Genomic DNA, 27355 nt, shown 5'->3' on the forward strand with positions numbered 1-27355 from the left:
CTTTGTGGGAGAGTATAAATGATGAATGCTAGATGACCTGCTTGTTTTTTACAGGCGACCCGCCCCGGTGGAAGTGGTGTCCCGATTCTTCACATGGGGCAAGAAAAAAATAAACTCTGATGATGCTAGCAAAATCAAAATGTCAAGCCAGTTCATATCGTGCTGGTTTCAAAATGAGTTAAGTACGCATATAATGCTAAATGACAGGGTTGTGAGAGACGTAGCACATAGACGGTCATGGGCCACTTTCAAAACGACTTTAAGTGTAACTCCGGATTATCCAGAGTTATCGTAAATACAGTGTGTGTTTACTTGCAGTGGACATTTGGGAAGGCCAGTCAGGTACTCCTGATGGCGCTGCCAGGAATGTTTGAATAGCCGCTCATTGTGTTTGTATTGTTTTGCCTGGAGAAGTCAATGCTATTTTTACGTTTGTTAAAGGGTGTGGACAGTGGGAACAAGGCCCAGCCCGTCGGCTGGGAGACATTGTGGCAAGGCGGGGATGTCTCCAGGCTCACAGACTCATAAAAAAGTATATACTACTGTCGTATTGCGTTTCCTGATTCAACTTTTGAGGGGAAAAAACACGTGGCTGGTTGCTATTCAACAGGAGACTGAGCAAGAAAATGGGCCACTGCCACAAATTCGAAGGCTTGACGACGAGTGAGTCCACTTCGCAACTTTTTTAAGTAATACTTCCGCCAGTTTTTTACTTTGACTACCAGCGTCATACTGTGGAAGTGAAACAACTCACAACACTCAAGAATCCTGCTAGCTTAATGCTAACAAAAAGCAAAACACCATAAAAAGGCTAACAAATAGCATCGCTAGTTGTAACAGGATATTTGAACGCAAGCAGTGAAGCAACACATGTAGTCAGGCGATAAAACAATACTCAGGCGGTCATATATTCTTTATCCTCTGTGGAAAGATTTGTCTGTCTGTATCATACTGCCCCTTAGTGGCTAAGGCACACATAAGAGGTGCTCTGAGGTGCTTTAAAACGCTTGTCAGTCTTCATTCGCAGGACAAATTGGAGCTTAATGGAGGGGTCAGGGGTCGTGCGAGGCAATATCAAACGCAGCACGCCGCCAACGTGCGTACACGGTGCCCCTCTAAGTCAACCTGTGGCTCATAAAAGGAATTTACGGCGAGAGGCGCCTTTTTGTTTGGTAATAGCATCCCGTCTAAATATAGCCCACCGCTGTATGCTTCTTACATTTGCAAAGTGTATCACACTGGCCATGCTATCTATTTTTACACTGCTATCAAGCGCGAGGGTTAGGGGGGAAGACAAACATTCAAAGCAACATGCTCCACTTTTCTCTCGGGGGGAAATCAAGCCACGGGACACCGGTGCTGGTTTTCAAATGCGGCTTTACTGAAAGGCCCGCTGTTCTCTCTCTCGACATCAATCCAAATGACATTTTTCCTGAAATGTTGTGTCGCTGTCAGATTAAGCACAGTCCGGTGCACAAAACTGAACAGGCCTTATTTTTTTGGGTGAGTCATTGATAAGTTGATTCAGCTGATAAGACCCGAGCCCGTGATCCGTCCATCACCAGGCGACCACTTTCACAAAGCAAAGCTCTCATTAGGCATCTGCGGCACAAGATGGAAGGGTGTCATTTCCCCGCCGGCAGGAAGGAAGCCTTCACACTCACACCTTCACAATTACAGGATGAGAGCGAGGCAGCCAGCCATTGGGCCAAAAAAATCTGGCGTGCCCGCCTGCCACGGTGTGCCTGCCTGCCGCTGCGCTCAATTGCCCGAACTCTGTGTTCAATAAGAAGCAGGAGGTTCCAAAATGGCCACAGTAAAAGCATGCAAAACGTTTTTGTGATTTGGCATCTCGTTGATGAAAAACGCAGTGATGAGTGAGTTCGGGAGGGGGGGGGGGGGGGGGGGGGGGAGATAAAAATGAGTTCAGTTCAGTGCTGTGAAATCATCTCAGAGCCTCCAGTGGCAGAGAACCTTTTCGACCCGGGATCCAATTAGTCAGCGTTTCAAGGCGGGCCTTGCCAAACGATCCCAATCCAAATGTCAGCGGCTAAAATAAGCAAAAGGAGAAAGCGGCCCAGCTGCGGTCGCTTCCTACTCGACCAGGACCGGACCGATGTGGACTTGAGAAGGACCTGATCTTGTTCTCAAGCACAGCTCCAACTCAAACTTACCCTGAAAGAAAAAAAAAAAAGTCCATAATAGGCCACTTTGCTCCCCACGAGAGTTGAAACGAGTCCAAGGTAAATGAAAGGCTTTGCCGCCCAGTGCAGATTCACATACTCGCCCACTGTACACATCAAAACTTGTTTATCTCACATCGCTAAATTAATAAGTAAGTAAATAAATGAATAAATAAATCTTTGCGACTAATGACCTCCCATTTCAAACACTTGAAAACGCAGTCCGCCATTTTGAATGTGGTTACAGAATGGCGACTGTCTGACGTTCATTTTGAGTAATTGCCGTGACGTTTCCGACTGCTTTCCTATTGTTGACGTGTCACGCAACTTGAAACTCTCCACTTTTATTTGTGACTGTCCTTAAATAAGTGGCTCCTTTTTCTGGGCACGTCATCCGACTCCTCCATCTGGTTGTAGCGGCTCTTTTCTTTTGTGGAGTTAATTTGCAAATGCTGAGCGCCCAAATGACACAAGCAAAGACAGACCATGGCGACCGGTAAGGCGTCGCCCACCAAGGCGTATCCTGTTTTAGGGCGAGGCGGCGTTTCCCACCATTCAACGATTTTTACAATTTCTTTCATACGAGTGGCACCGGCTCAAATTTTAGGGGCAGTTGGTTGAGTTCCGAATGGGGCTTAAATGTCCAGCGCGACGCAGCCATCGAAATGAGCTCACCGTGCTTGCTCTACCAAATTTAAAATGAGGAGGAGTAAAAAAAAAAAAAAAAGCTTTGACTCTGCTACATCTTCTTTCCGAGTGGAGTTACCAGCACACTCACACTGCCTAACATAAGGAGTGTGTGCGCGTTAAGCCCTTAAGAAGATTTGCTTGTAAAGTTACACTCTGCTGCAGGAGAGCAGCTTGAGGCTATATAACTCTTTTCCCAAGCAAATCAATGTCATACTAAGAGAGAAATTACCGCAATTTCAACTTCAAATACAATTCATTACAGTTTTCCTGATGAAGTCTCAGTCTGCAAGGACGAATTGATTTCAATAAGGCAAATGTAAAACAGGTCACGCGCAGCACTCAGCCTCGGTTGCACGACGCTTGTTGATATATGCTGCTCTCTAGTGGCGAGTATTTTTCAGCTTCTTGATGGAAGATAACGTGGTCGTCTTACGAACGGAGAGCGTCCCGTGGAAAATTGATGACGGGTAATGTAAAAAAAGAGCCCAAAACAACTTCCAAAAAAATGAAAGGTGAAGTCCAAGGTCAAGGTATCCAATGGTCCAGATCCAGGATCCTCCTTCCTTCTATTTTTTTGTGGCCCTAAGTGGGAAATGGGAGAGTATCCCGGATGCAAAGGAAGGAGTAGACAAAAAGTAGTACTAAAGGTGTCCACTAGATAACAGCAGAGCGCAAAGAAAACAATCTCTAGAGTTGGGAGCAGCGCTTCTGGCTTGTTCGGAAATTCTGGATGTGGACGACGGGAAATAGCCACGTCACGTTTCCTGCGGCGTTTTCAATGTTCCCTGAGTAATTTTATTCTTGGCTTCTCATCGATTTTGGAGGGTCCTCTAGTTCTTGGGAACATTACATTGAGACCTTTCCTTGTGCAGTTGATGCCAACTGTGCTCCCTTCGTGGCATATTTCATGCCACCTTGGAAATGCTTTTTTGGCCTTCTCCTGACAATCCATTTGAGCTCTGATGCTGCAGAAGAAAACACTCAAAGAGTGTCCCTGTTCGCAGGCACGCACGTCTGACGACAAGGGTATACTCGAGGATGTTCATTAACGATAACCTGCACCCGGAGCTATTTTTAAACGCCACTTCAAGTTAAAAGAGTCATTTGTTTCACACAATCAACTACGAGCAGGTCTTCGTTAGTAGGTGCCGCTGAATGCTCGGATTGAAGTTGCCATGGAGACCTCGTGACGATGGAAGCAGCCCCGAACACGGCAGGGGTCAAAAGTTGCCAAAGATGAAAAGGTAGACAAGCAGGAGAAGACAGCAGACGTTACGTTACTCACACTTTCAGTCCGACTTTAGATTCTAAAATAAAAAAAATAAAAACACCTTTGTGATTTCCAGCATGCAAACTGTTTGGCCCAAATGATACGGAAAAGCACCGCTGTGAAATTGTGGGGAAAGATGATGACGAGGCCAAGCTGAAGTGCGTGTCACGAGGTGCTCAGCGAGACACGAATGGCGATAGGTTAGCGAGTCATCTAAAGAAGGCAGAGGCAGCTGCCACACGTTAGCAAGTGACATTTGTCGAAAAGTCGGCGGCTCTGTGCCGTGTGACACCTCGTGGCGCCTCGGCTCACGATTTGTGAGCTTTTCTGTAGATGAGCTGCCAACTCCATTGCCAAATGAAGCGATGCAATTTGGCTTGACTGTCAAACAAATGTTGATTAGATTCATGAACTTGCTGACATCCACACCAAGAGTGCCAGCGGAAGCCATTTTTAGAAGCAAACCTATCGCAAAGAAAGTTGAAGGGCTTTTTTTGGTGCCCATTTTACATTGGAGCCTTTGATGTGCTCTATACAGGCATAAATCATGAAGCTGAATAGCCTCAAGTCACTCATTTGCAGACGACAAAATTGCGCAGAACTTTCCATATTGCTGGAGCAGGAAAAAATGTAAAGAGGATTTATGGCTTCTAATCCTTTCAGAAAAATACCGTATTTGCCGGTGTACAGGTCGACTCGGTGTATAAGTCGACCCCCTAAAATTCGACGGAAATTTACGATTTTATGATATATCCTTTGTATAAGTCGAGCTCAATTGTTGCATTATATTAAACTTCAAAATTCAATATGCGAAATTTATTGACGAAATGTGTTCAAATTCCGGGAGGCCGTGCGCATGCGGCTGTTTATAAGCACCACGGAGGAGATCGCGGAGCCTCATTCGACTTCCAGCGGCCGGCGAGCTCGCGCACGCCGCCCGGCACCAACGGGAGGCCGGAAATAGCTCCAAGCCAAGCTGATCGGCACTTTATAAGCACCGCGGAGGAGATCGCGGAGCCTCATTCGACTTCCGGCGGCCGGCGAGCTCGCGCACCCGCCCGGCACATCCGGGAGGCCGTGCGCACGCGCCAAGTGGCCGAAAATAGCCCCCGCCGAGCGGATCGGCTGTTTATAAGCACCGCGGAGGAGATCGCTGAGCCTCATTTGACTTCCAGCGGGCCGCGCACTCGCGCACGCCGCCCGGCACATCCGGGAGGCCGTGCGCACGCGCCGAGTGGCCGAAAATAGCCCCCGCCGAGCGGATCGGCTGTTTATAAGCACCGCGGAGGAGATCGCTGAGCCTCATTCGACTTCCAGCGGGCCGCGCACTCACGCACGCCGCCCGGTTCAAATTTTCCAAGTGCAACGCACAATGAGATGCATGAGAAACGGCCTTGGTTACCATCACATTTGAAGCGATGAATACGAAGTTAAATTTTATGACTCGGTGTATAAGTCGAGGTCGATTTTTTTCGGTCGATTTTGGATCGAAAAAGGTTGACCAATACACCGGCAAATACGGTAAGTGAAGAGTTTGAAAGCGTCTATAGAACGAGGCCACTTGCTCATGAGCGTCAAGGACTTGAAGTCGCTGAAAGAATGACTCGCGACAATATACGCACGTAATGAGGCAGACAAAAATGTTCACCTGGCTGCATCCTTAACAGAATGAGACCAACGCGAAAGGAGAACTCAAAATAGATGTCAAGTAGAAAGAAGGAGATGCTATCTTGCTCTCCAACGAATGCCGGGAGACATTAAGAGCGACAAACTCCATTCCGATCCACGTTACCATAGAGTGAAATTGCTGAAAATCTGGAGAGCCGATAGAATCCTGGCGCCTCTAATTGCCGCTGTCGGAGAGCAGAAGGCACAGATGGGCTCAGGTGATGTCGTAGACGTACCGGCAGCCGGGTGTACCGCAGGGCACCGTTCTCGGCCCCCTGCAAGTTTGTCATCGCTATTAAAGTGACCCTCGGAAAAAGAATGCCCCATTGACGGCTCCATTAGCGTCCCCTGCAGTTAGTCACAATAAATGGATGTCGGCTGCCGAGCGACGCTGTGTCGAGCCAGTTAATCGATCTTCATTAGAGCCGGAAGACACGAACAGCAGGAGGAATGCAGTGGGTGCTCCTTTATGTGGCTGCGCTGTTGGAGAAAGCTTCCCCAAAGATCCTCTGACGAAAGCAGATCCACTTCGGGCACAGGAATCCAGACAAGCAAATGAGTGATGACCTCAGCATTGGAGGAACCAAGACATTTTCTGAACAAAATAGTAGAAGGAGCCACAAGCGACTTGATTGCAATAACTAAATATCGGCACTTTACTTCCAGGCATTGGTTTCATTTTTTTTTTTTTTTTACATTTACGTCATGTAAGAATGTAAAAGCAAGCCCTGTAGCATTTCCCGACAGTGAAAGTTTTCTTTCCATTCAGATTTAACTTGCTTTTGTGGCATAAACTTGATTACATCAGCGCCACGTCAAAGCCACGCGAGTAGAAAAAGAAAAACGTTTCATCATGAATAACTGGCCAACCTTGAGCGCATATATATCGCTCCACAACACGCAACAAATCGGATTGTGATGCATGCAAATGATATTCAAGCTGGAGGTGCAAAAATGTGGTTACGCCAAACGTTGCGTTGGCCGCCATCTGCTAAATCACACCTGAATGCGTTTTTCATGAGCCTTTTGTTCCACAGTCGGGAGCTTATAGGAAGCCATAAAAAAAACAAAAACAACATGAGCGGCATTCACGCAGAAACGGCATCACGCGATGACCCGCTGACCCGCTCGGCCCAAACAGATAAGTGCTTCGGCTAATTCATCCCGACGGGTAATAAGACCTCCGACGAGGCGCAAAACTCAAAATAATCTCCCACAGACATACGGGAAAGGTAAACAAAAGAAGGAAGGCGAACACAGAAATCTGCCTGCTGTGGCTAATCCTCAACAAACATCAACATCGATAATTTATCGGCTTTCCGGCCACGTCCGACGTGCCGACAAATACTTGGCAGAGTCTTTTTAAAAAATCCATGTTCCGATGCAAAACACCGGCGGCCGGCCGCCTGACAATCATTTCCCGCCATGAACTAAAGTGGGCTTGGCGGGCTCATTTTCGTCAATGCGACATGATTGCGACGCTTGTGATGATGGCCACCCGTGTTGCGTGCATGTGATCAATAATAAAATATGAAGAATGCAAAGAATGCAAAGTGTTGCAGAAATATCATGTGCAAGGAAGGAAGGAATGTAGGAAGCAATGTAGGAAGCAATGTAGGAAGGAAGGAAGGAAGGAAGGAAGGAAGGAAGGAAGGAAGGAAGGAAGGAAGGAAGGAAGGAAGGAAGGAGGCATTCCGAATAACGCTACACACTGGCATAGATTCTTTATCTTCATGACAAATATTCCTTCTGTTTCATCATCAAATCTATTTGCATTGATGAATTCTACTGCCCCCTGCTGGCTGAGGAATGAGCAGCACGGTGCCCACTAAATGATCTCCATGCACTTTTATCCTTTCCATTCATTGTAATTGTTATTGGTGTATGTTTGTAATTACTTTTGTGTTCCTCACTTGCAAACACATTCCAAATATATCCAAAAGTCGAGCGAGTGTCTTTGCTTACCGGAACGCGCAGGTGCAGGTTCCCAAGGTCAGCGAGCCAAAGTACTGTGAAGCTGATTGCTCACCGCATGACATCATCTTTCTCCCGGGACTCTGAGCATACACACACACATAAAGTCGGAGTTGAACACTATTTGACTATAAGAGATAAGAATCCACAAATGAAGCCCGAGGTAGATTCACGGTCTTCATTAGGAGCTTGAATTTATTTTGGTGCGTCTTTCCGCTGACCTTTTCTATATGAGCCGACGTGGACTCGGCCTCGAGATCAATCAAATGGTTATTTGCCAGCACAGTCCGAGTGGAGCCTCAAAATCAGAGTTGAAGAAATTCAGAGTAGCTCCACCTCCTCCCAAAAATGACCCTCAAGTATTTTTTTTTTTTTTTAAACAATTTAAATTTAGGAGGGTTGCAAACTTTGGGTCAAATTTACAAGCGATTTGAATTTTGCCATCACAAGCCCAAATGTGATCATTGGAATCGCTGGTAGACATGACCAAGAAGCAGAATGGAAGCAAGCCTCTCTCTCTCTCTCTCTCTCTGCCCCTCCCTCCTTCCCTCCCTCCCTCTCCTGTCTGCTTCCTTTTTTTTCATCACGCTTGAGGGAACCTCGTGGTCCATGCCTGCAGTCTGGTCGTCAGTGGAGGAATGAAGCCAAAGCCGGAGCCGCACTTGATGAGCCCCCTTTAATCCTGACAGATCCCCACAAGGTGAGCTCATCCTTGTTCCTGCTCTCGTTTTATTTCATTTTTATTTTAATGGCTCCATATTTCTTTCACGAGGGACTCAATATGAACTCCGGTTCTCGGTCGTGTGATTGTCACCAAATTGTTGTGGATTTGATATTTGATGACAAAAGAATGCTCAACTGGATGGAGGAGCTTGATGATTGATGTTCAAAATGTAGTTTAATGTAGTTTAGCTACAAGTGTCATCAGATTTTTTTTTTCTTCCCATGGGCTCACCACCTGTGGGAGGGGCCGAAGGGGTCGGGTGCAATGTGAGCTGGGCGGCAGCCAAAGGCAGGGACCTTGGCGGTCTGATCCCCGGCTGCAGAAGCTGGCTCTTTCTCTGGCTGGAAAGGAGCCCGAGCTGGTGTGCGAGGCAGAAAAATTCCGACTAGATATAGTCGGACTAGCCTCCACGCACAGTTTGGGCTCCGGTACAAGCCCTCTCGAGAGGGGCTGGACTCTCTTCCACTCTGGAGTCGCCCACGGTGAGAAGCGTCGAGCAGGTGTGGGTATACTTATTGCCCCCCGGCTGGGCGCCTCCACATTGGGGTTCACCCCGGTGAACGAGAGGGTAGCCTCCCTCCGCCTTCGGGTGGGGGGACGGGTCCTGACTGTTGTTTGTGTCTATGCACCAAACGGCAGCTCAGAGTACCCACCCTTCTTGGGGTCCCTGGAGGAAGTGCTGGAGAGCGCTCCTTCTGGGGACTCCATCGTTCTACTGGGTGACTTCAATGCTCACGTGGGCAATGACAGTGAGACCTGGAAGGGCGTGATTGGGAGGAACGGCCCCCCCGATCTGAACCCGAGCGGTGTTCTATTGTTGGACTTCTGTGCTCGACACGGATTTTCAATAATGAACACCATGTTCAAGCATAAGGGTGTCCATGTGTGCACTTGGCATCAGGACACCCTAGGCCGCAGTTCGATGATCGACTTTGTAGTCGTGTCATCGGATTTGCGGCCGCATGTTTTGGACACTCGGGTTATCACGTCTCGTCCCCAACTGCTCCACTATGTGTCTGTTGTCTTGGTTTCTGTCCGTGTGCTCGCCCCTCCCCTCCTGTGTGCCCATGATCAGTGTGATTGTTCCCACCTGCCTCTCGTTACCTGTCGTGTATAAAAGTCCTGTCTGCCCCTCACTCCCGGTCGGATCATTATTAACGTCATGATGTCTTTTTGGTTCCAGTTGCTGTCATTGGTAACGTCACCCTGTCATTTTGTTTCACGTCTTTTTGGTCAGTCTCGTTGTTAGGTTTTGTTAGGTCATGTCAGTTGCGGAGTCTGTTAGGTTGCCGTTTTTGAGTTCACCAATAAACCCTGGTCCAAGCTGCACTTGGTCGTCCTGCTCCATGCTCCACCCGACCGTGACACGGGTGAAGAGAGGGGCAGAGCTGTCAACTGATCACCACCTGGTGGTGGGTTGGCTCCGATGGTGGGGGAAGATGCCGGTCCGACCTGGCAGACCCAAACGCTCTGTGAGGGTCCGCTGGGAACGTCTGGCAGAATCTCCTGTCAGGAAGAGCTTCAACTCCCACCTCCGGCAGAGCTTTTCCCACGTCCCGGGGGAGGCGGCTGACATTGAGTCCGAGTGGACCATGTTCCGCGCCTCCATTGTTGAGGCGGCCGACCGGAGCTGTGGCCGTAAGGTCGTTGGTGCCTGTCGTGGCGGCAATCCCCGAACCCGCTGGAGGACACCGGCGGTAAGGGATGCCGTCAAGCTGAAGAAGGAGTCCTATCGGGCCGTTTTGGCCTGCGGGACTCCGGAGGCAGCTGACAGGTACCGGATGGCCAAGCGGAACGCGGCTTCGGCGGTTGCTGAGGCAAAAACCCGGGCGTGGGAGGAGTTTGGTGAGGCCATGGAGAATGACTTTCGGACGGCTTCGAGAAAATTCTGGTCCACCATCCGGCGTCTCAGGAGGGGGAAGCAGTGCAACGTCAACACTGTTTACAGTGGGGATGGCGTGCTGCTGACCTCGACTCGGGACGTCGTGAGTCGGTGGGGAGAATACTTAAAGACCTCCTCAATTCCACCTACACGCCTTCCATTGAGGACCTGGAGACTCTGAGGCGGATTCTCCAATCTCTGGGGTCGAAGTCACTGAGGTAGTTAAAAAACTCCTCGGTGGCAAGGCCCCGGGGGTGGATGAGATCCGCCCCGAGTTCTTAAAGGCTCTGGATGTTGTGGGGCTGTCATGGCTGACACGCCTCTACAACATTGCGTGGACATCGGGGACAGTGCCTCTGGATTGGCAGACTGGGGTGGTGGTTCCCCTCTTTAAGAAGGGGGACCGGAGGGTGTGTTCCAATTACAGGGGAATCACACTCCTCAGCCTCCCTGGTAAGGTCTATTCAGGGGTGCTGGAGAGGAGGGTCCGTCGGGAGGTCGAACCTCGGATTCAGGAGGAGCAGTGTGGCTTTCGTCCTGGCCGTGGAACAGTGGACCAGCTCTACACCCTCGGCAGGATCCTCGAGGGTGCATGGGAGTTCGCCCAACCAGTCCACATGTGTTTTGTGGATTTGGAGAAGGCGTTCGACCGTGTCCCTCGGGAGGTTCTGTGAAGGGTGCTTCGGGAGTACGGGGTGCCGAGCCAACTGATGAGGGCGGTTCAGTCCCTGTATCACCGATGCCAGAGTCTGGTCCGCATTTCCGGCAGTAAGTCGGATTCGTTCCCAGTGAGGGTTGGACTCCGCCAAGGCTGCCCTTTGTCACCGATTCTGTTCATAATTTTTATGGACAGAATTTCTAGGCGCAGCCAAGGCGTTGAGGGGGTCCGGTTTGGGGACCTCAGCATCGCGTCTCTGCTTTTTGCAGATGACGTGGTGCTGTTGGCTTCTTCAGGCCGTGATCTCCAGCTCTCACTGGAACGGTTCGCAGCCGAGTGTGAAGCGGTCGGGATGAGGGTCAGCACCTCCAAATCCGAGTCCATGGTCCTCGATCGGAATAGGGTGCAATGCCCACTCCGGATCGGGGATGAGATCCTGCCCCAAGTGGAGGAGTTCAAGTATCCTGGAGTCTTGTTCACGAGTGAGGGGAGGATAGAGCGCGAGATCGACAGGCGGATCGGTGCAGTGTCGGCAGTAATGCGGACCCTGTACCGGTCCGTTGTGGTGAAGAGAGAGCTGAGCCAAAAGGCAAAGCTCTCAATTTACCGGTCGATTTACGCTCCTACCCTCACCTATGGTCACGAGCTATGGGTCGTGACCGAAAGAACGAGGTCCCGGATACAAGCGGCCGAAATGAGTTTTCTCCGCAGGATGTCCGGGCTCTCCCTTAGAGATAGGTTGAGAAGCTCGGTCATCCGGGAGAGACTCGGAGTAGAGTCTCTACTCCTACACGTTGAGAGGAGCCAGATGAGGTGGCTCGGGCATCTTATCAGGATGCCTCCTGGACGCCTCCCTGGGGAGGTGTTCTGGGCATGTCCCACCGGTAGAAGACCACGGGGACGACCCAGGATGCGCTGGAGAGACTATGTCTCTCAGCTGGCCTGGGAACGCCTTGGGATCCCCCGGGATGAGCTGGATGAAGTGGCTGGGGAGAGGGAAGTCTGGGAGTCCCTCCTAAAGCTGCTGCCCCCGCGACCCGACCCCGGATAAGCGGAAGAAGATGGATGGATGGATGGATGGATGGATGGATGGATGGGAGGGTGGGGGTGAGTTACACGAAGCAGACTCTAATTGTCTGCTCACAAGCACAGATGTGATCTCGACACCGCAGACGAGAGCCATCGAGTGGCGAGCGAGTTTGAGGCGACAAAATTGGCCACAAAAGTTGGCAGCCGAACGCCACGAGGCTTCAAAATTGCCAACCCGTTCCCTTTGATCTACCGGGAGCAGCAAGGATGCTCGCTTACTTCTTCACACGACAATTATACTGGACACCCAAAAATCTAATTTAGGTGTCTGCAGGCCAGGTGGAAAAGCGAGACCCGGCGATGAAAGAAACCACAGCTGTGACAAGTCCTTGTCTGTCAAGCTGACACACATACACAAACACACACGAACACACACACAAAGCTCTGGCCCGCATGCTTGCTGTCAATCAGATTTTTAAAAAAGATGAAAAGCCCCCTCTCGCTCTTCCGTCAAACCGTCTGGAGAACCGAAATGGTGGCAAGCACAAACGCAGCTGAGCAAAGTTCCTTCCTCTGTAGGGTCTGGAAGAACCTTGAGACGGGTTTGGGATCCGAAGCTCGGGCCATGCTCCACTATCCGGTGGACCCAGAGGTGGCCAACGACAGCTGCACGTGGGCCGTCTGCAACGGCAGCGCATCCGGCGACGCGCTGCAGCTGCCCACCTTCTCCACAGCAGCCAAGGTGCGAGTCATCATCACCTTCAGCCTGTGCGTCGCCTCGGCCATTTGCAACCTGCTGGTGCTATGGGCAGCGGGCAAGGGCGGGCGGCGCAAGTCGCACGTGCGCATCATCATCATGAACCTGACGGTGGCCGACCTGCTGGTCACCTTCGTGGTGATGCCCGTGGACGCCGCCTGGAACATCACCGTGCAGTGGCAGGCCAGTGACACTGCCTGCCGCCTCCTGATGTTCCTCAAGCTGGTGGCCATGTACTCGTGCGCCTTTGTCACCATGGTGATCAGCCTGGACCGCCAGTCGGCCATCCTCAACCCGCTGGGCATCTCCGAGGCCAGGAGGAGGAGCAAGATCATGCTGACCGTGGCCTGGAGCATGAGCGTCCTCCTGTCGCTCCCTCAGGTGACTCTCTGATGATTGGGGGCAAGACTTGATTTTTTTTCCCCCATACTAGAAGAACGTGTAATTGCAGCTCCACTACAGTAGGTGGCAGTGGTGCTCCCATGTTACTTGTGACATCCTCAGGGCAGTGAAGGCCCAAGACTCACGTTTCACAAGCATCAGCTCATATCAGAACACGGCCACTCCGCAGTTGCAATCCGGTTTGCCGTTAAACGCCGCTTGCGGCTTTTGCGGGGAACGCTCGGAACATCTCGCGTGACCAATGCCTCCGTGACGACTTGCTTAAGCCCTTCCCACGCGGCGAGGCGCCCGCGATCCAGAAATGTTCTATTGGAGAGCACTGGCGCCGTGACTTTAGCCGAGCGTTGCCATTAGGAGATGAGCCGGCGGGCGCCAATTTGACATGGAGACATGTAGATTTAACATTTTATAAATAAAATAAAATAATTGAAAAATAAAATAAAATCTCAAATAAAATACCCAATCAAATAAAAATAAAGCAGCGAGTGCAGTGTAAGCAGCGACGGAACCTCTCAAGCCGCCGAGTGAATAATTCAGCTGTAGCAACGCGGTTGGCGCAACCTTTCTCCTCTGCTAACGAACACGTCATACATAAAGACAGATTCCTCGTGAATTATCAGCTTACGGCCAGAACATCTTGCATCCTGATCCTTTCCGGCAGCCACAATCAAATCCTGATTTCCAGTTTGAAAGGGGGGCGGGGGAGGGCGTCGAGTAGATTCAGAGACTCAAACGTTTCCAAAGAGCTTTTCTTTGGCCGATGACAGCTTACCTTGCCTGCACGGTCTCCGGGATTTGTGATTTATTTTGTCACATTCCGATCCAGCGTGTTCCCCAACGCGCTGCGAGTGTAAAATCGTGTGATGAAATGAAGGCAAGGAAAGTCCCGATGGCGCCGTCTCCAAAATTGTATTTTGAGCCGACAAATTCAGACCAATAACAATTTCTGTCATGTGCTATTAGGGCAGCCATTTTGGACTTCTTGACACATGGCCGTCCTATTGAACCAGTAATTTTCTTCTTTGCAGGGTACAATCTGTCCTCCTCTGTGAATCTTCGGGCTAATGACTAGCGCTCCTCCCATTTGAATATCTGTTGGAATATTAAAGATGGCAAACGTTGCTCTTTCCATTGCAGTGTTCCAAGAACATCATGTGCACTGCCTCTTGCTTTTTTTTTTTTCTGGCCGCAGATATTTCTATTCCACAAGGTGACCATCACCGTCCCGGAGAACTTCACCCAGTGCACCACGCACGGCAGTTTTGTCCAGCACTGGCAGGAGACGCTCTACAACATGTTCACCTTTGCCTGCCTCTTCCTGCTCCCTCTGGCCATCATGATCTTTTGCTACACCAGAATCCTCATCGAGATCTCCAGCCGCATGGCTCGCAACAACCGTAGGTGGCGCCTTTTAAGATATCCAACGCAGCTTTTGCCCAGCTTGTCTTCCTCCCATATGTGACTTCCATGCAATTTGTTGGGGGAAAAGTCTGAGCCAGTGATGGCCGATTAGTGGCAAGCAAGTTGTGCGTTTAATTGGCATGTTGAAAAAAAAAAAGTGTCGTCCACCATAGCAACATCCAGTCTCTGGTTGCTGGTTTGCTACAGCGAGCAATTAAGCGGTGCCACCACATGGTTGGCGCGGAGGTGGCCGCTGTGTGAATCACAAGCGAGGTGCAAGTCATGACCTTAAAGTTTCAAGCTAAAAAACAAAACAAAATAGTTGATGTGCATCAGTGGAGGGGTGGGGGGTTGCCACATCCAAGATGGCTGACACACAGGGCCAGAAAAGCAACTCTAAGTGCAGGCCACACTTTTGAGAAGATAAAAAAAATGCTCCATTCATAGTTGAGCAGACATCGGTGAGCTTCACACGCAGGTTGGAAAATAAAATAAAAAATAAATGCCTCACGGCTCGCTTGTCCCACGTAAGCAGGACCCTTCCAAGCTTGAAAACGCCAACGCTGTGTTTCAGTGCTATCCAGAGACGTTCACCTGCGCCGCTCCCACAACAACATCCCCAAAGCCCGCATGAGAACTCTCAAGATGAGCGTGGTCATCGTGACCTCCTTCATCGTGTGCTGGACGCCCTACTACCTGCTGGGCCTGTGGTACTGGCTCTTCCCCGAGAGGATGGAGGAGACTGTCTCGCACTCGCTCACGCACATGCTGTTCATCTTTGGGCTCTTCAACGCCTGCCTGGACCCCATCACCTACGGCCTCTTCACCATCCACCTGCGCCAGGGCCGCCACAGCGACAGCCGGGCCTCCAACACGCAGATCACGTCGGAAAACAACCACTGCTGGATGTACATGGCGCGCCTCCGCGCCACCGCAGAAGAAAGAAGCGACAACAGCAGCATCAATATGCCCGTCACAGAGATCTGATTTGTGGCATTGGCGTCCAAATGTGCGCCTTTCTAACAATAAGCCCCTTAATGACTTCTGAGGACGTGATTAAAATGCACTGAGCGATGACGAGCCAAATAAGCACCTGCGGAATGAATTGAAGCGCGCAGCCGGCGGATAACTTGTGGGTCGGGTGTGTTGCCACAGTAACCACAACCCGGAGGCATCAGAATAGTAGCGGAAAAATTTCAAACTATTGACTTTGGGAATTGCGTCGCTAAAGGTTCGGGCCGCTAGCTTAATGCTAATGCTGAACAGCATCTATGTTGTGGTGCTACAACCTTGTGGGGAACACAAAAGGTGGAGCGACACATACTGACAGACACTATAAAAGTATTCACAGTTGTATATTCTCTTTCCGACTAAATTTCGATGCTGCATCGAGGACTTCCGATGTTTGAATGAACACCATGTCTGTCTCTGTGTCCGTCTGTCAGATGGCAGTGGCAACTTGTGTGTCACTCGCGTGTGTTACTTTCTAAAGAACCAACACCCTAAATTCATTTGCTTGAAGATGGATTTTACCTTGGTGCAGTGGAATTTTGGTTCTTGTAAGTTTCCCTCCGTTTTTGTACAGTTGATAGCAGAGATGGGACCAAGTCACACATGTGCAAGTCTCAAGTAAGTCTCAAATCTTAACCTTCAAGTCTCAAGTAAGTCCCAAGTCATTTTTTTCTTGGTCAAGTCAAGTCCTTAAATAGGTCAAGTCCTTAAATGGGTCAAGTCAAGTCCAAGTCAAGTCACCTTATTATTGCAATTTTACCCGCAGAATCTGATCTTAGTAGTGAAAAGACAAGATATCAGTAACTTTAAGTAACCATCATTGTCTAATGTGTCTAACCCAGGGGTGGGCAAACTTTTTGACTTGCGGGCCGAATTGGGTCCTAAATTTTGACCGGGGGGCCGAACCAGGAGCAGATGGATGTAGTGTTTGTGTGAAGTAATATAAACGACCTGTAAAGGTCATTGCATAAAAGGTTTTGGCCTTTAGTAGGTAGTAAAGCATGGATATTCAAAAAAAGTTTTTTGAAAACAAATGCATTTATTAACAGCATTAAAAAAAAAACATCCCTAAAAAACTGCTATCAGTGATTCTCATAAAATATGACACTGTTATTATGAATAACAGTCTCCATCACTTCAGTGCCTGCAGGTCAGATTAATGAAAGATGTATGTTTATCTTATGAGATCACATCAAACGGCAAACATTCTGACCAAATATATCATCTTGAAGAATCGGTGAAAGCATACATCCAAATAAAGTAATCAAAACGGCAACACGGTGAGGGGTATCTGAAAATCAGAGCAGAGTTTTAACTCACAAACACCTGGTAACAGAAGTGAGGAAACGGAAAACACTTCCTTAAAGTAAGCCTTAAGAACTTTAAAGGTTAAGATTAGTCACAAACAGGTGGTGCATCAATGTCCTTGAGCATCCTGCATTGTTTGAAAATGAGAATGGTCGCTAGTTTCAATCCCTGCTATTTGTACAGATCATATTCAAAATGCATTTTTTTACAACAAACTTGAAAGCCTCCCCTTCATTTTCAGTGTTCATTTGATGCTGATGTTCATGTGGCTGAACGTCACGTCGCGTACGTCGAGCCAAATTGGCCACTCTTTTTAAACACTCGGCACTCAGTGTCCACCTTGCTTTTCCGTGGGCGACTCATTTTAATGGAAGGATTCCAGGGGAAGGTTTGTGGGTGGCTTTAGCGTAAAACTGTATCCGAAAACTCGGCGCGCAAATTACAAGAATCCTGTCGTCACAGCCCACGCTCTAAATTCGGCACTGCTACAAATAGAGCGCGAGTGCGCCATTTCCGTACTACTGAGTACGTACACGCACTTGTGAGTGTGCACCGAGCTTTCTGACACGGCTTCCGGTAGTAAATGCGCAGGTGAGTGGTTCCCCATCTACTGGGTAAACGCAGTCATTGCAGGCAAAATGACAGAAAAAAAAAAGTTTAATAATACAATTTATTTAGGGTTGGCGGGCCGGATTAAACGGTCCCGCGGGCCGGATGTGGCCCGCGGGCCGTAGTTTGCCCATACCTGGTCTAACCTGTTTAAAAAATATGACAATAATTTGCATTTGCACTGTAATTACTGATATTCAGTAAAATACACCAAGGAATCCAACAAAAAAGAAATTACCTCATACAATGATTTATTGACAGCTCAATCTAAACAAATGAACGTCTGCCGACAGTGTCTGACAAATTTGAGTTGCAAATATGAAAAGATAATCTGAAAAAAATCTAAAAGAAGAAATGTTTTTGTTGCATATCTCGCACTGTGCTGTCCGTCATTTGCCATCATAAAAGTAATTGTGATAGCCGAAGGTGATGACTCACGGTACCGCTCCCGCTGACATGTTTGCGCATGTCTGCTATAAAGGGGCGTGATTCTCCAAGAAACACGTTCGGTAGGTAGAGAGGGCACGACTGATTGATTGACAGGGTAGTGATCCAATCATGACAACGCCATTCTCAGCCTGCGCTCCTACCGTGTTATCGACATTATTTTTTTAAATGTATTATTAATTTTATATTCAAACTGAAAACATTAACTAAATAACACTGAAGTCATTCAAGTCATCGTGTCTCAAGTCAAGTCAAGTCCCGAGTCTTTAACTTCCAAGTCCAAGTCGAGTCTCAAGTTTTTTCATTTTTTGTCAAGTCACAAGTCATCAAAACAGCGACTCGAGTCGACTCGAGTCCAAGTCACAGTGACTCGAGTCCCCATCTCTGGTTGACAATGGTCCGTTCAGTTGCTTTTGTAGTTTGGCCATTCGTTTCCTGGAATAAAAAATAATCTATTTTTAGTTCACATTTCTGCATATCTGATGTAAAAAAAAAAAAACATTTTTTTTTTTTTTTTTTAAAGTGCCTGCAGAGTTATTTCTGATATTTGCATGCTTGTGTTTTTGTTGTTGCTGAAATATTGATATGTCAATGATGCATGAAGTGTTTTTAGCCAGACTTTGGTTTGTTTGTGATGGCACATATCATCTATTTTTGTCTTGAAAAAATATTCCAAAGCTTTCTTGTCTAAAATATTATTAGCCAAGGGCGAATAGTGCGATTTTCCAAGCAGATAAAGATGTAATTCCTTGTCATCAGAGCACAAAAATTGGCTTCACAGCAGCGAGTGGCTGATTGCACTCGGGTCCTTTCCAAGAAAAAAAATTAATAAATGATGTTGCTTTCCGTCAAAATGTACAAGGTGAGAATGTGGTTTTTCACAGCACTGCTGTCAAAAGGTGCTTCGGATTCTTTCAAATGTTTTTTCTTTTGTTCCAGAAAGAATTGACGCAGAGAAAGCTGGCTCAGATTCGAGAGCGTGACTTTCTTTCATGAAAGAAGCGGAATAGAAAAGGTGCTGTCATATTGGGCCAACAATTATTTTTTGTCCCCCATTCTTTGAAATCCCATAAATGAAATGACAGTTAAGGAGCGATAAAGCTGACTGTCTGTTCTTTTCAGCCGATGTTATCGGCAGTTTTGTAAAAAGTCAGCGGGCCAAGGGGTGAGGTTCTCAGAAGGAGGAAACGTTTTGCCCCCTTTGCGCTGTTTTTCTATAGATAACATTTGAAGTTCAAGATGGAGAAGTGCCAATCTTAGCGCCAGATGGCTAAAACGGATCCATTGGGCTGCATTCACAATAAGACTCGCGTGTTAACAGAGGCGCTAATGCAACTAGCGTGGCTAGCTGCCCTAAAAAAGGTGAACTTGAAGCAAGGTGTCTTCCTCCATTAAAGGAAATGAAGAGTGGAGCCACTTGGAGCGAAGACGTGGCAAATTTGCGCTGGTCCACCGGGAGCGTCCGATTGCAAAGGCTCTATCCCCAATGGTCTGGTATTTGGTCGAGGTGGTGGGGGTCAGGAGGTTGGCGTCAGCAGAGGGGAGTCGGCGGGTGGGGGTATACCGGTGCAGGAGGTCAGACAGGTAGGGGGGGGGGGCAAGGTTGTTTAGGGCCTTGTATGTGGTGAAAAGGATCTTGAAATGTATGCGCTGTTTTATGGGAAGCCAGTGAAGTTGACGGAGGACAGGGGTGATCTGCTGGGTGAGCAGTTGGGCAGCAGAGTTTTGAACATATTGCAGGTTGTGAAGGACAGTTCAGGGGAGATCATACAGAATTAATAAATAATAATAAATGCATGAATTAATGTCTCTGCCGCAGGGGTGGAAGGAAAGGGTTGAAGGCGTGCAGTGTTTCGTAGATGAAAGAAGGATGTTTTGGTAACGTGGCTGATGTGTAGTTTGAAGGAGAGTGTGGGGTCAAAGGCCAAAGGAAGCGACTCGAAGGAAGGTGGCGGCTCTTCTCATGGAAAACAATTCCAAATAATCACAAAGGATTTGTGATCCGCCACAGTTCATATGACGGGGATTTGGAACGACTCAACGGCTTCCTATATTTCATTTCTTTACACAACCCACTCTGATAGCGTTTAATTAAAGTCTGCTTTTTTTTTGCCATGCGTGTGGCTTTGAAGGAGACGCGAAAGGCACGACGACGGCTTATGGCGAGCGAAACCGGGTGTTTGCTTGAGGTTGTGACGCATTCAAGTGTGTAGTACACGCGCGATAATTAAACTTGAGTAGCTGTTGATGAAGACGCCATTAAACACAATTTGCCCTGGGGAAGTCAATTTACGGCCTGCCATTCGGGTAATGTGTTTACATTAATATACATATATATATATATATATATATATATATATATATATATATATATATATACCGTATTTGCCGGTGTATTGGTCGACCTTTTTCGATCCAAAATCGACCGAAAAAAATCGACCTCGACTTATACACCGAGTCATATAATTTAACTTCGTATTCATCGCTTCAAATGTAACCAAGGCCGTTTCTCATGCATCTCATTGTGCGTTGCACTTAGAAAATTTGAACCGGGCGGCGTGCGCGAGTGCGCGGCCCGCTGGAAGTCCAATGAGGCGCCGCGATCTCCTGCGCGGTGCTTATAAAGTGCCGATCCGCTCGGCTTGGAGCTATTTCCGGCCTCCCGTTGGTGCCGGGCGGCGTGCGCGAGCTCGCCGGCCGCGATCTCCTCCGCGGTGCTTATAAAGTGCCGATCCGCTCGGCTTGGAGCTATTTCCGGCCTCCCGTTGGTGCCGGGCGGCGTGCGCGAGCTCGCCGGCCGCGATCTCCTCCGCGGTGCTTATAAAGTGCCGATCCGCTCGGCTTGGAGCTATTTCCGGCCTCCCGTTGGTGCCGGGCGGCGTGCGCGAGCTCGCCGGCCGCGATCTCCTCCGCGGTGCTTATAAAGTGCCGATCCGCTCGTCTTGGAGCTATTTCCGACCTCCCGTTGGTGCCGGGCGGCGTGCGCGAGCTCGCCGGCCGCGATCTCCTCCGCGGTGCTTATAAAGTGCCGATCCGCTCGGCTTGGAGCTATTTCCGGCCTCCCGTTGGTGCCGGGCGGCGTGCGCGAGCTCGCCGGCCGCGATCTCCTCCGCGGTGCTTATAAACAGCCGCATGCGCACGGCCTCCCGGAATTTGAACACATTTCGTCAATAAATTTCGCATATTGAATTTTGAAGTTTAATATAATGCAACAATTGAGCTCGACTTATACAAAGGATATATCATAAAATCGTAAATTTCCGTCGAATTTTAGGGGGTCGACTTATACACCGAGTCGACCTGTACACCGGCAAATACGGTATATATATATATTTTTTTTTAATGAGTTTCAGATTTGTCACTTCATAGCAGCTAAACGGCCATTTTTTTATGTGATCGAAAGGAGATTGAACAAAAGTTCAAATTTGCTGTTGAGCTCTTCTGCAACTTTGGTTCCCGCGTTTTCCTGCAAATGTTTGGAAGACAAATTATAAATCTCGGTTGCTCACTGAAGAGCGGTGTGACTTATCAAATTTGGCGTGAGAAAAACAACTTTGACTTGTAGATGAGCTTCAAATGGCTGACAATGCTGGCAAATTATCATCGTCACCCCCCCCCCCCAAAAAAAAAAACAAAACAAAACAAGTAGGCTTGCGGGATCTAATGAGATTCAAATGGAATGATTGTGGACAGATAGAGTGCACGTAACCATGGCGACAAGCCTTGTTTACAAAACGGATTTCATGTCTTTTCATAGGAGTGAACGGCGGCGGTATTGTTACAAGATTTACGCTTGGAGTGATAAAACTCAATAGAAAAATAGAAAGTAATTAGCTGCGACAAAACAACCGCCGGGAGAGGATTTTGATTTCGAGCACGTCTTCACTTTTTCATGGTGCAAATTATTACTGCTGAACTCAGAAATTTAGTTCCCATTTATTGATAAGGAAATTGAAAAAATATTATACATTGTGAATAAATTATATTAATAACAATAATTATTATTAAAATAATTTATCTTAATTTAATAATAATAATTATAATAATAAATATTATCTATGTAATATTATGATTATCTCACTCACTTTTTCAACAGTGATGTTTGAAACAGCGGGTCGGCCAAACATTGCCACTTGCTGGCCTCCGTCTGTTTCGGTTCTGATCCAAAATGTCATGCGGTCACGTTTATTTTCCGGATTTCTGTCTTGTCTGTGTCGTAACTTCACTTCCTGTTTTATTTTGTCATCCCTTCCGTTTCGGTTGTCTTGTATTCCCTGATCCCGATTGTGTGCACCTGTGTGGTTGACGCTAATTGTCAGCACCTGTGTCCCAGCCCTTTTGTGTGTATTTAGTCCGTGTCTTCCCCTTGTCTTGTGCCAGTGTGTCTTGCCTCGTCCCGACCACCTTCACAGACACAGACGTTTATTTTCCGGATTTCTGTCTTGTCTGTGTCGTAACTTCACTTCCTGTTTTATTTTGTCATCCCTTCCGTTTCGGTTGTCTTGTATTCCCTGATCCCGATTGTGTGCACCTGTGTGGTTGACGCTAATTGTCAGCACCTGTGTCCCAGCCCTTTTGTGTGTATTTAGTCCGTGTCTTCCCCTTGTCTTGTGCCAGTGTGTCTTGCCTCGTCCCGACCACCAGCGATTCCTTGACGTCCGAACTCCCAGTAAGATTCCTCCTCCTTGTCTCGCCCGAGTGCGACGCTTTTTGTTTGGACTTTTGCCGAGTGTTTCCCTCGCAAGAGGCGCCTTGAGTTGTATTTTTTGGTCATCGTTTGTTGGAATAAACCAGTAAAAAGAAAGACTCTGCATCCGAGTCCTCCGCCGTGTTCCCTGCCTGACACAAAATCTACATTCATCTTTTCTTCATTGTTTGCAATACCTCCGAGTCTCGCCCAAAGTAGAAAGCGCCGGCCGGCTTCGTTTGTCTGAAATGTGGCGAGATGGATGGATGGATCTGGCTCTGTGACCTCTGAAAATAAAAATTGCTGATTTCCCCTCAGATGGCAGACCAAAGCAGAATACAAAGTAGGCTACACTTTGCTATTCAGTACATTGGCTTCATTTTTTTCCCTCCCACCATATTTGCAAACTCCCACGATTTGTTTTGACAACGCAGATGATCCAAAATAATGACAGAGTGACGGAAAGCTAATGCGATTTGACAACAAGGTGTCAGCTAAAAATATTTGAAATTTCAAATAACCCGTGCTGTGAATAGGCGAGAAGATAAGAAACCTTTGGCACCGCCCGTCAAACGCTAGCAATGAAAATGCAAACACGTAATATTATTAGCATAATAAAATGACTTCATTCGCCATAACGGGCTAAAACAAAACAAAAATTTAGATGACAGCAGATGAACCCAAAGAGCTGCGGGCTGAATTCCAGCGACCGCGGCAGAAGCCAGAAAAACAGAAAGAGGACGCTCTCTGATGTTGAGGTTTCATCTGGTGGAGAGCTGCAAACATTTGTGCCACTGATGATGCTCTGAAGAGGCAGCGAGACGGACGCCCACCAGATCAAGTGGCCAGCCGGCCGGCTGATGAAAAACACTTTCTCTACCTCGCATTGCTTTATTGAACACATCTTGATGCCTTTTAACTGAGAAAGCAATATTGCCTGTACAATTGAGGAGAAAGAATGAAGCCTGAAATTAATTATTTAAATCAGTAGTTCCCAAAGTGGGCGGTACCGCCCCCCTGGGGGCGGTGGAAAGATCTGGGGGGGTGGTGAGGACGAAGGGGGCGGTAGGGGGGCGGTGAGGACAAAGGGGCGGTAGGGGGCGGCAGTCCGAAGTCAGAAGTTGAAGGGGGCGGTAGAGGGGCGTCAGTCCAAAGTCAGAAGTTCGAACGTTTGTTTGACGACACGTGCAGTAGGACGAGTCAGTCGACGGTGGGGACGGACGACAATTTGTACACAACATGTGCGGTTGTGGGTGGACGGACGACAATTTGTACACATGTGCGGTTGGACGAGTCAGTCGACGGGCGGGGCGGGGGGGGGGCGCTAGGAATTCACTGGGGAGCCAAGGGGGCGCTAGTCTGAAAAAGTTTGGGAACTGATTTAAATTATAATTATAATAATTATTATTATTATTACTAACCCCCAGAAATTATTACATTTATTATTATTATTATTACTAACCCCCCAGAAATTATTCGATTTGGGCGTCCACAGGGTCAGTGATAGAAAAAGTCTACACACCCGTATTCAACTTCCACATTTCACACTTTATCCCACTTTGATTGTGACCTTTGACCTGCAAAACACTTCTCCCCACCCAATATGCTGAAGCTTTGTATGTTAAATTCACAATGAAACTGGAATAAAATAAATGAGAAATTCCCAAAGTGTTCTCTGCCCAAATGCTTGTATTTTCACTTGAACACATTTGCATGAGTGCTTCCAATTTTAATTAAACCGGCGTGTGCGATGCATCTTAATTGAATCATTATTTAAGCAAAAAAAAAACAAAGCTAATTGTGCTTTAAAGTTGGTATTGACAGCGACACACTGATTGAGACATCAAGTATCAAAGAAAGCAAATAATGCGTCCACTTTCTTTCATTCATCTGCTTTCGGACAATGAAAGATGCAATCTATTTTTCAAGTTGACATACAACATGGAGTGTGTTGATTCCAAGAAAGGAGGAAGCGTATGTTCACCATGGCACAAATGCGCTGGCGGAGGAGGCACAACAAGCTGCGCCGTTTCATGTTTACATTTGCACGAGGCACCCTTCCAAAATGAATTCCGCAGAGAATCACTTTGAAAAAGACAAAAAGAATTTCCAGCGGTTGTTGGACAGGGCTCAGTCAACACGTCCACAAATGCGACATTCGCCAGCTGGCCCGTTTGATTCGATGCAAAATGACTCTGATTTACACTTTAAGAAATATTGCTCCTTTGGACTGAGTCGCTTCCATTTCGCAATCTTCTCCTGACCTTCACCATTTCCTTTGTGACATCATTCATCTTATGCTGATTAGCACAGAAACCAGATTGACAGATCACCGCTTTAAGAATCTCTTAGACCGGTTTACACTGAGCAGAGACGGAAAAGATTCAAGGTCACCAGCGGCACGGCTTTGCTCCTCAGGCCTCAAAAGGCAGTGCGCTCATCTACAAAGAGCCAAGCACTTAATTTGCACGCAACTTTTCATCATTCAGGCACGTGAACGGACGCCCGTCCGCCCCCTAGCAAATGCACACGCCGTCGGAAGCGTTGCACGAAATGACATCATCAAGCCAAACATCATTTGCATTGCTTTCATTCAAGTCCAACGTAAAGGAAAGCGATGTTCCGGACTCGTGGTGAAATATGTGAGAAGGCGGGCCGAGCCGCTGCCATTTTGTAAGGTAGAATTGTATTAGCATCCGCCGAGCGAAGCTGACGGCGGCTTGCTTGACCTTTTGGCGGCTGGCCGCTCATTTGCCCAAAATTTAATTTGTCATTTCAGCGATAGCCAATTTGTTGCAGCTGCGCAGCGGAGCAACTAAATGGAAAGCTAAGCGAGCGCCACTACGCTCATTCGGGATCAAACGTGCCTTGAAATAGATTTAATTTGCTCAGCGCTCACAGCACCGCAGCTAAGAGCTAAGCGGACATTTTGATTCTATTTTCCAGACTGACTCTGGGGACGAGTTACCAGTTAATTGAGCGATTGTTGTATTTATTGGTCATGGTAGAGTACAGTCTTCCTTTTGAATTCCAATTACTGTGCTAGTATTAGATTGATTGGGTTGGAAACTAGTAAACTAACTGCAAACTAGTCAAGACTTCACCCACAGGGCAAAACTTGTCATTTTGCCACAACACCTGACTCATCAACAATCGATTTCAGACAATGGACACGATTCTGAATAATAAGTATCGATAGCCAAGTTGAAAGAAGATGCTGATGTATACAATACCTGTTTTAGCACATTCCCATCCGCTCGGGTCTTTTGATATCAGATCCAACCATGAGACGGGTTGCAATTCCCTTGGCAGAAGCAAATGTGAAATGTTAATTATTTTGAAATAACATTAGCTAAACTCTCAATTAAACAAATGTTTTTTTGGTGTGTCTCAACAACAAATAATCTGTTCCTAGGATGAATACATGTTCCATTCTGTCGCCCCTCCCATTAAGATTGAAGATTAAGATCTGTTCGTGATTTACTTATTGCAAATTCCTATGTGTGGTCAAGTAAAAAAAAAAAAAAAAAGAGCGCACGGTTTAGCAAAGCCAGGGACGTTGAACGAAATTCTATTTGTTTAGCAAGCTAGTTGTGTTGAGTGTTTGCTTAAGATTTAACTGTACAAAACTTCACAGACTACTCAAATATTTTACCATAATATCAATAAAAAGTACGATAGTTTGCGAGCGCAACGTAATTACCTGATAAGGTAACAGTTAGCTAGCTTGCTTCGTTGTCTTCTTTGCTTGTTTTGGGTGCTCTGTGCTACTGTGCTGCAGCCTACAGGTCAGTCCTGGTATTGCAACAGCTATCTGGTTTGGAGACAAGATGTTCAAACAGCTGTGTTGCTTTATCAACTCACCGCCAAACTTTCTTGCTCATCCACATGAAATTTATGTTTATTTCCAAAGCACTATAAAAGCAACCAAAATGGAAACAATGTGCTGGACGTATAGTTAAACTCATTTCTCGGCCTCGGAAAAGAAATACAACAGTTACACTCTCCACGGGGCAAAAATATTTTACACATTAAAATTATTTCTCACTTGTCGCTAATAATTCCATCTGAGTTGTCGGACATTAGTCGGCCATCCTGGATGTCATTTTTTCTACCTGTGATCCAGTAACGTGTGGAGAGGGTTGGGGTTAGTTAAAGTTAAAGTTAAAAGTTAAAGTCCCAATGATCATCGTCACACCCTCACCTATGGTCATGAGCTATGGGTCGTGACCGAAAGAACGAGATCCCGGATACAAGCGGCCGAAATGAGTTTTCTCCGCAGGATGTCCGGGCTCTCCCTTAGAGATAGGGTGAGAAGCTCGGTCATCCGGGAGAGACTCGGAGTAGAGTCGCTACTCCTCCACGTTGAGAGGAGCCAGATGAGGTGGCTCGGGCATCTTATCAGGATGCCTCCTGGACGCCTCCCTGGGGAGGTGTTCCGGGCATGTCCCACCGGTAGGAGACCCCGGGGACGACCCAGGACGTGCTGGAGAGACTATGTCTCTCAGCTGGCCTGGGAACGCCTTGGGATCCCCCAGGGTGAGCTGGATGAAGTGGCTGGGGAGAGGGAAGTCTGGGAGTCCCTCCTAAAGCTGCTGCCCCCGCGACCCGACAGCGGAAGAAGATGGATGGATGGATGGATGGATGGATGGATG

General features: G+C 47.7%; 1 protein-coding gene and 1 long non-coding RNA gene across 3 annotated transcripts; one reads left to right on the forward strand and one right to left on the reverse strand.

Annotated features, from left to right (window-relative positions):
• Positions 1-1891: 1891 nt before the first annotated feature.
• On the reverse strand, positions 1892-26733 carry LOC125970704 (uncharacterized). Its single transcript, XR_007482239.2, has 5 exons — positions 26404-26733; positions 25934-26004; positions 16172-18448; positions 7777-7868; positions 1892-2175 (listed from the first exon to the last, which is right to left on the reverse strand). It is a non-coding gene; the product is annotated as an uncharacterized lncRNA (long non-coding RNA).
• Positions 8380-16054, forward strand: gnrhr4 (gonadotropin releasing hormone receptor 4). 2 transcript variants are annotated; one of them, XM_049723248.2, is made up of 4 exons: positions 8380-8485; positions 12658-13216; positions 14430-14634; positions 15213-16054. In XM_049723248.2, exons 2-4 carry the CDS (start codon positions 12704-12706, stop codon positions 15623-15625), a joined length of 1131 nt encoding a protein of 376 aa, XP_049579205.1. In that variant the 5' UTR covers positions 8380-8485; positions 12658-12703; the 3' UTR covers positions 15626-16054. The 2 variants fall into 2 exon arrangements, with proteins under 2 accessions (XP_049579205.1, XP_049579206.1); XM_049723249.2 differs by lacking the exon at positions 8380-8485 and adding an exon at positions 9645-9704.
• Positions 26734-27355: the final 622 nt, after the last annotated feature.

Source organism: Syngnathus scovelli, chromosome 6 (assembly GCF_024217435.2).
Source record: "Syngnathus scovelli strain Florida chromosome 6, RoL_Ssco_1.2, whole genome shotgun sequence".
In the NCBI taxonomy this organism is placed as follows: domain Eukaryota; kingdom Metazoa; phylum Chordata; class Actinopteri; order Syngnathiformes; family Syngnathidae; genus Syngnathus; species Syngnathus scovelli.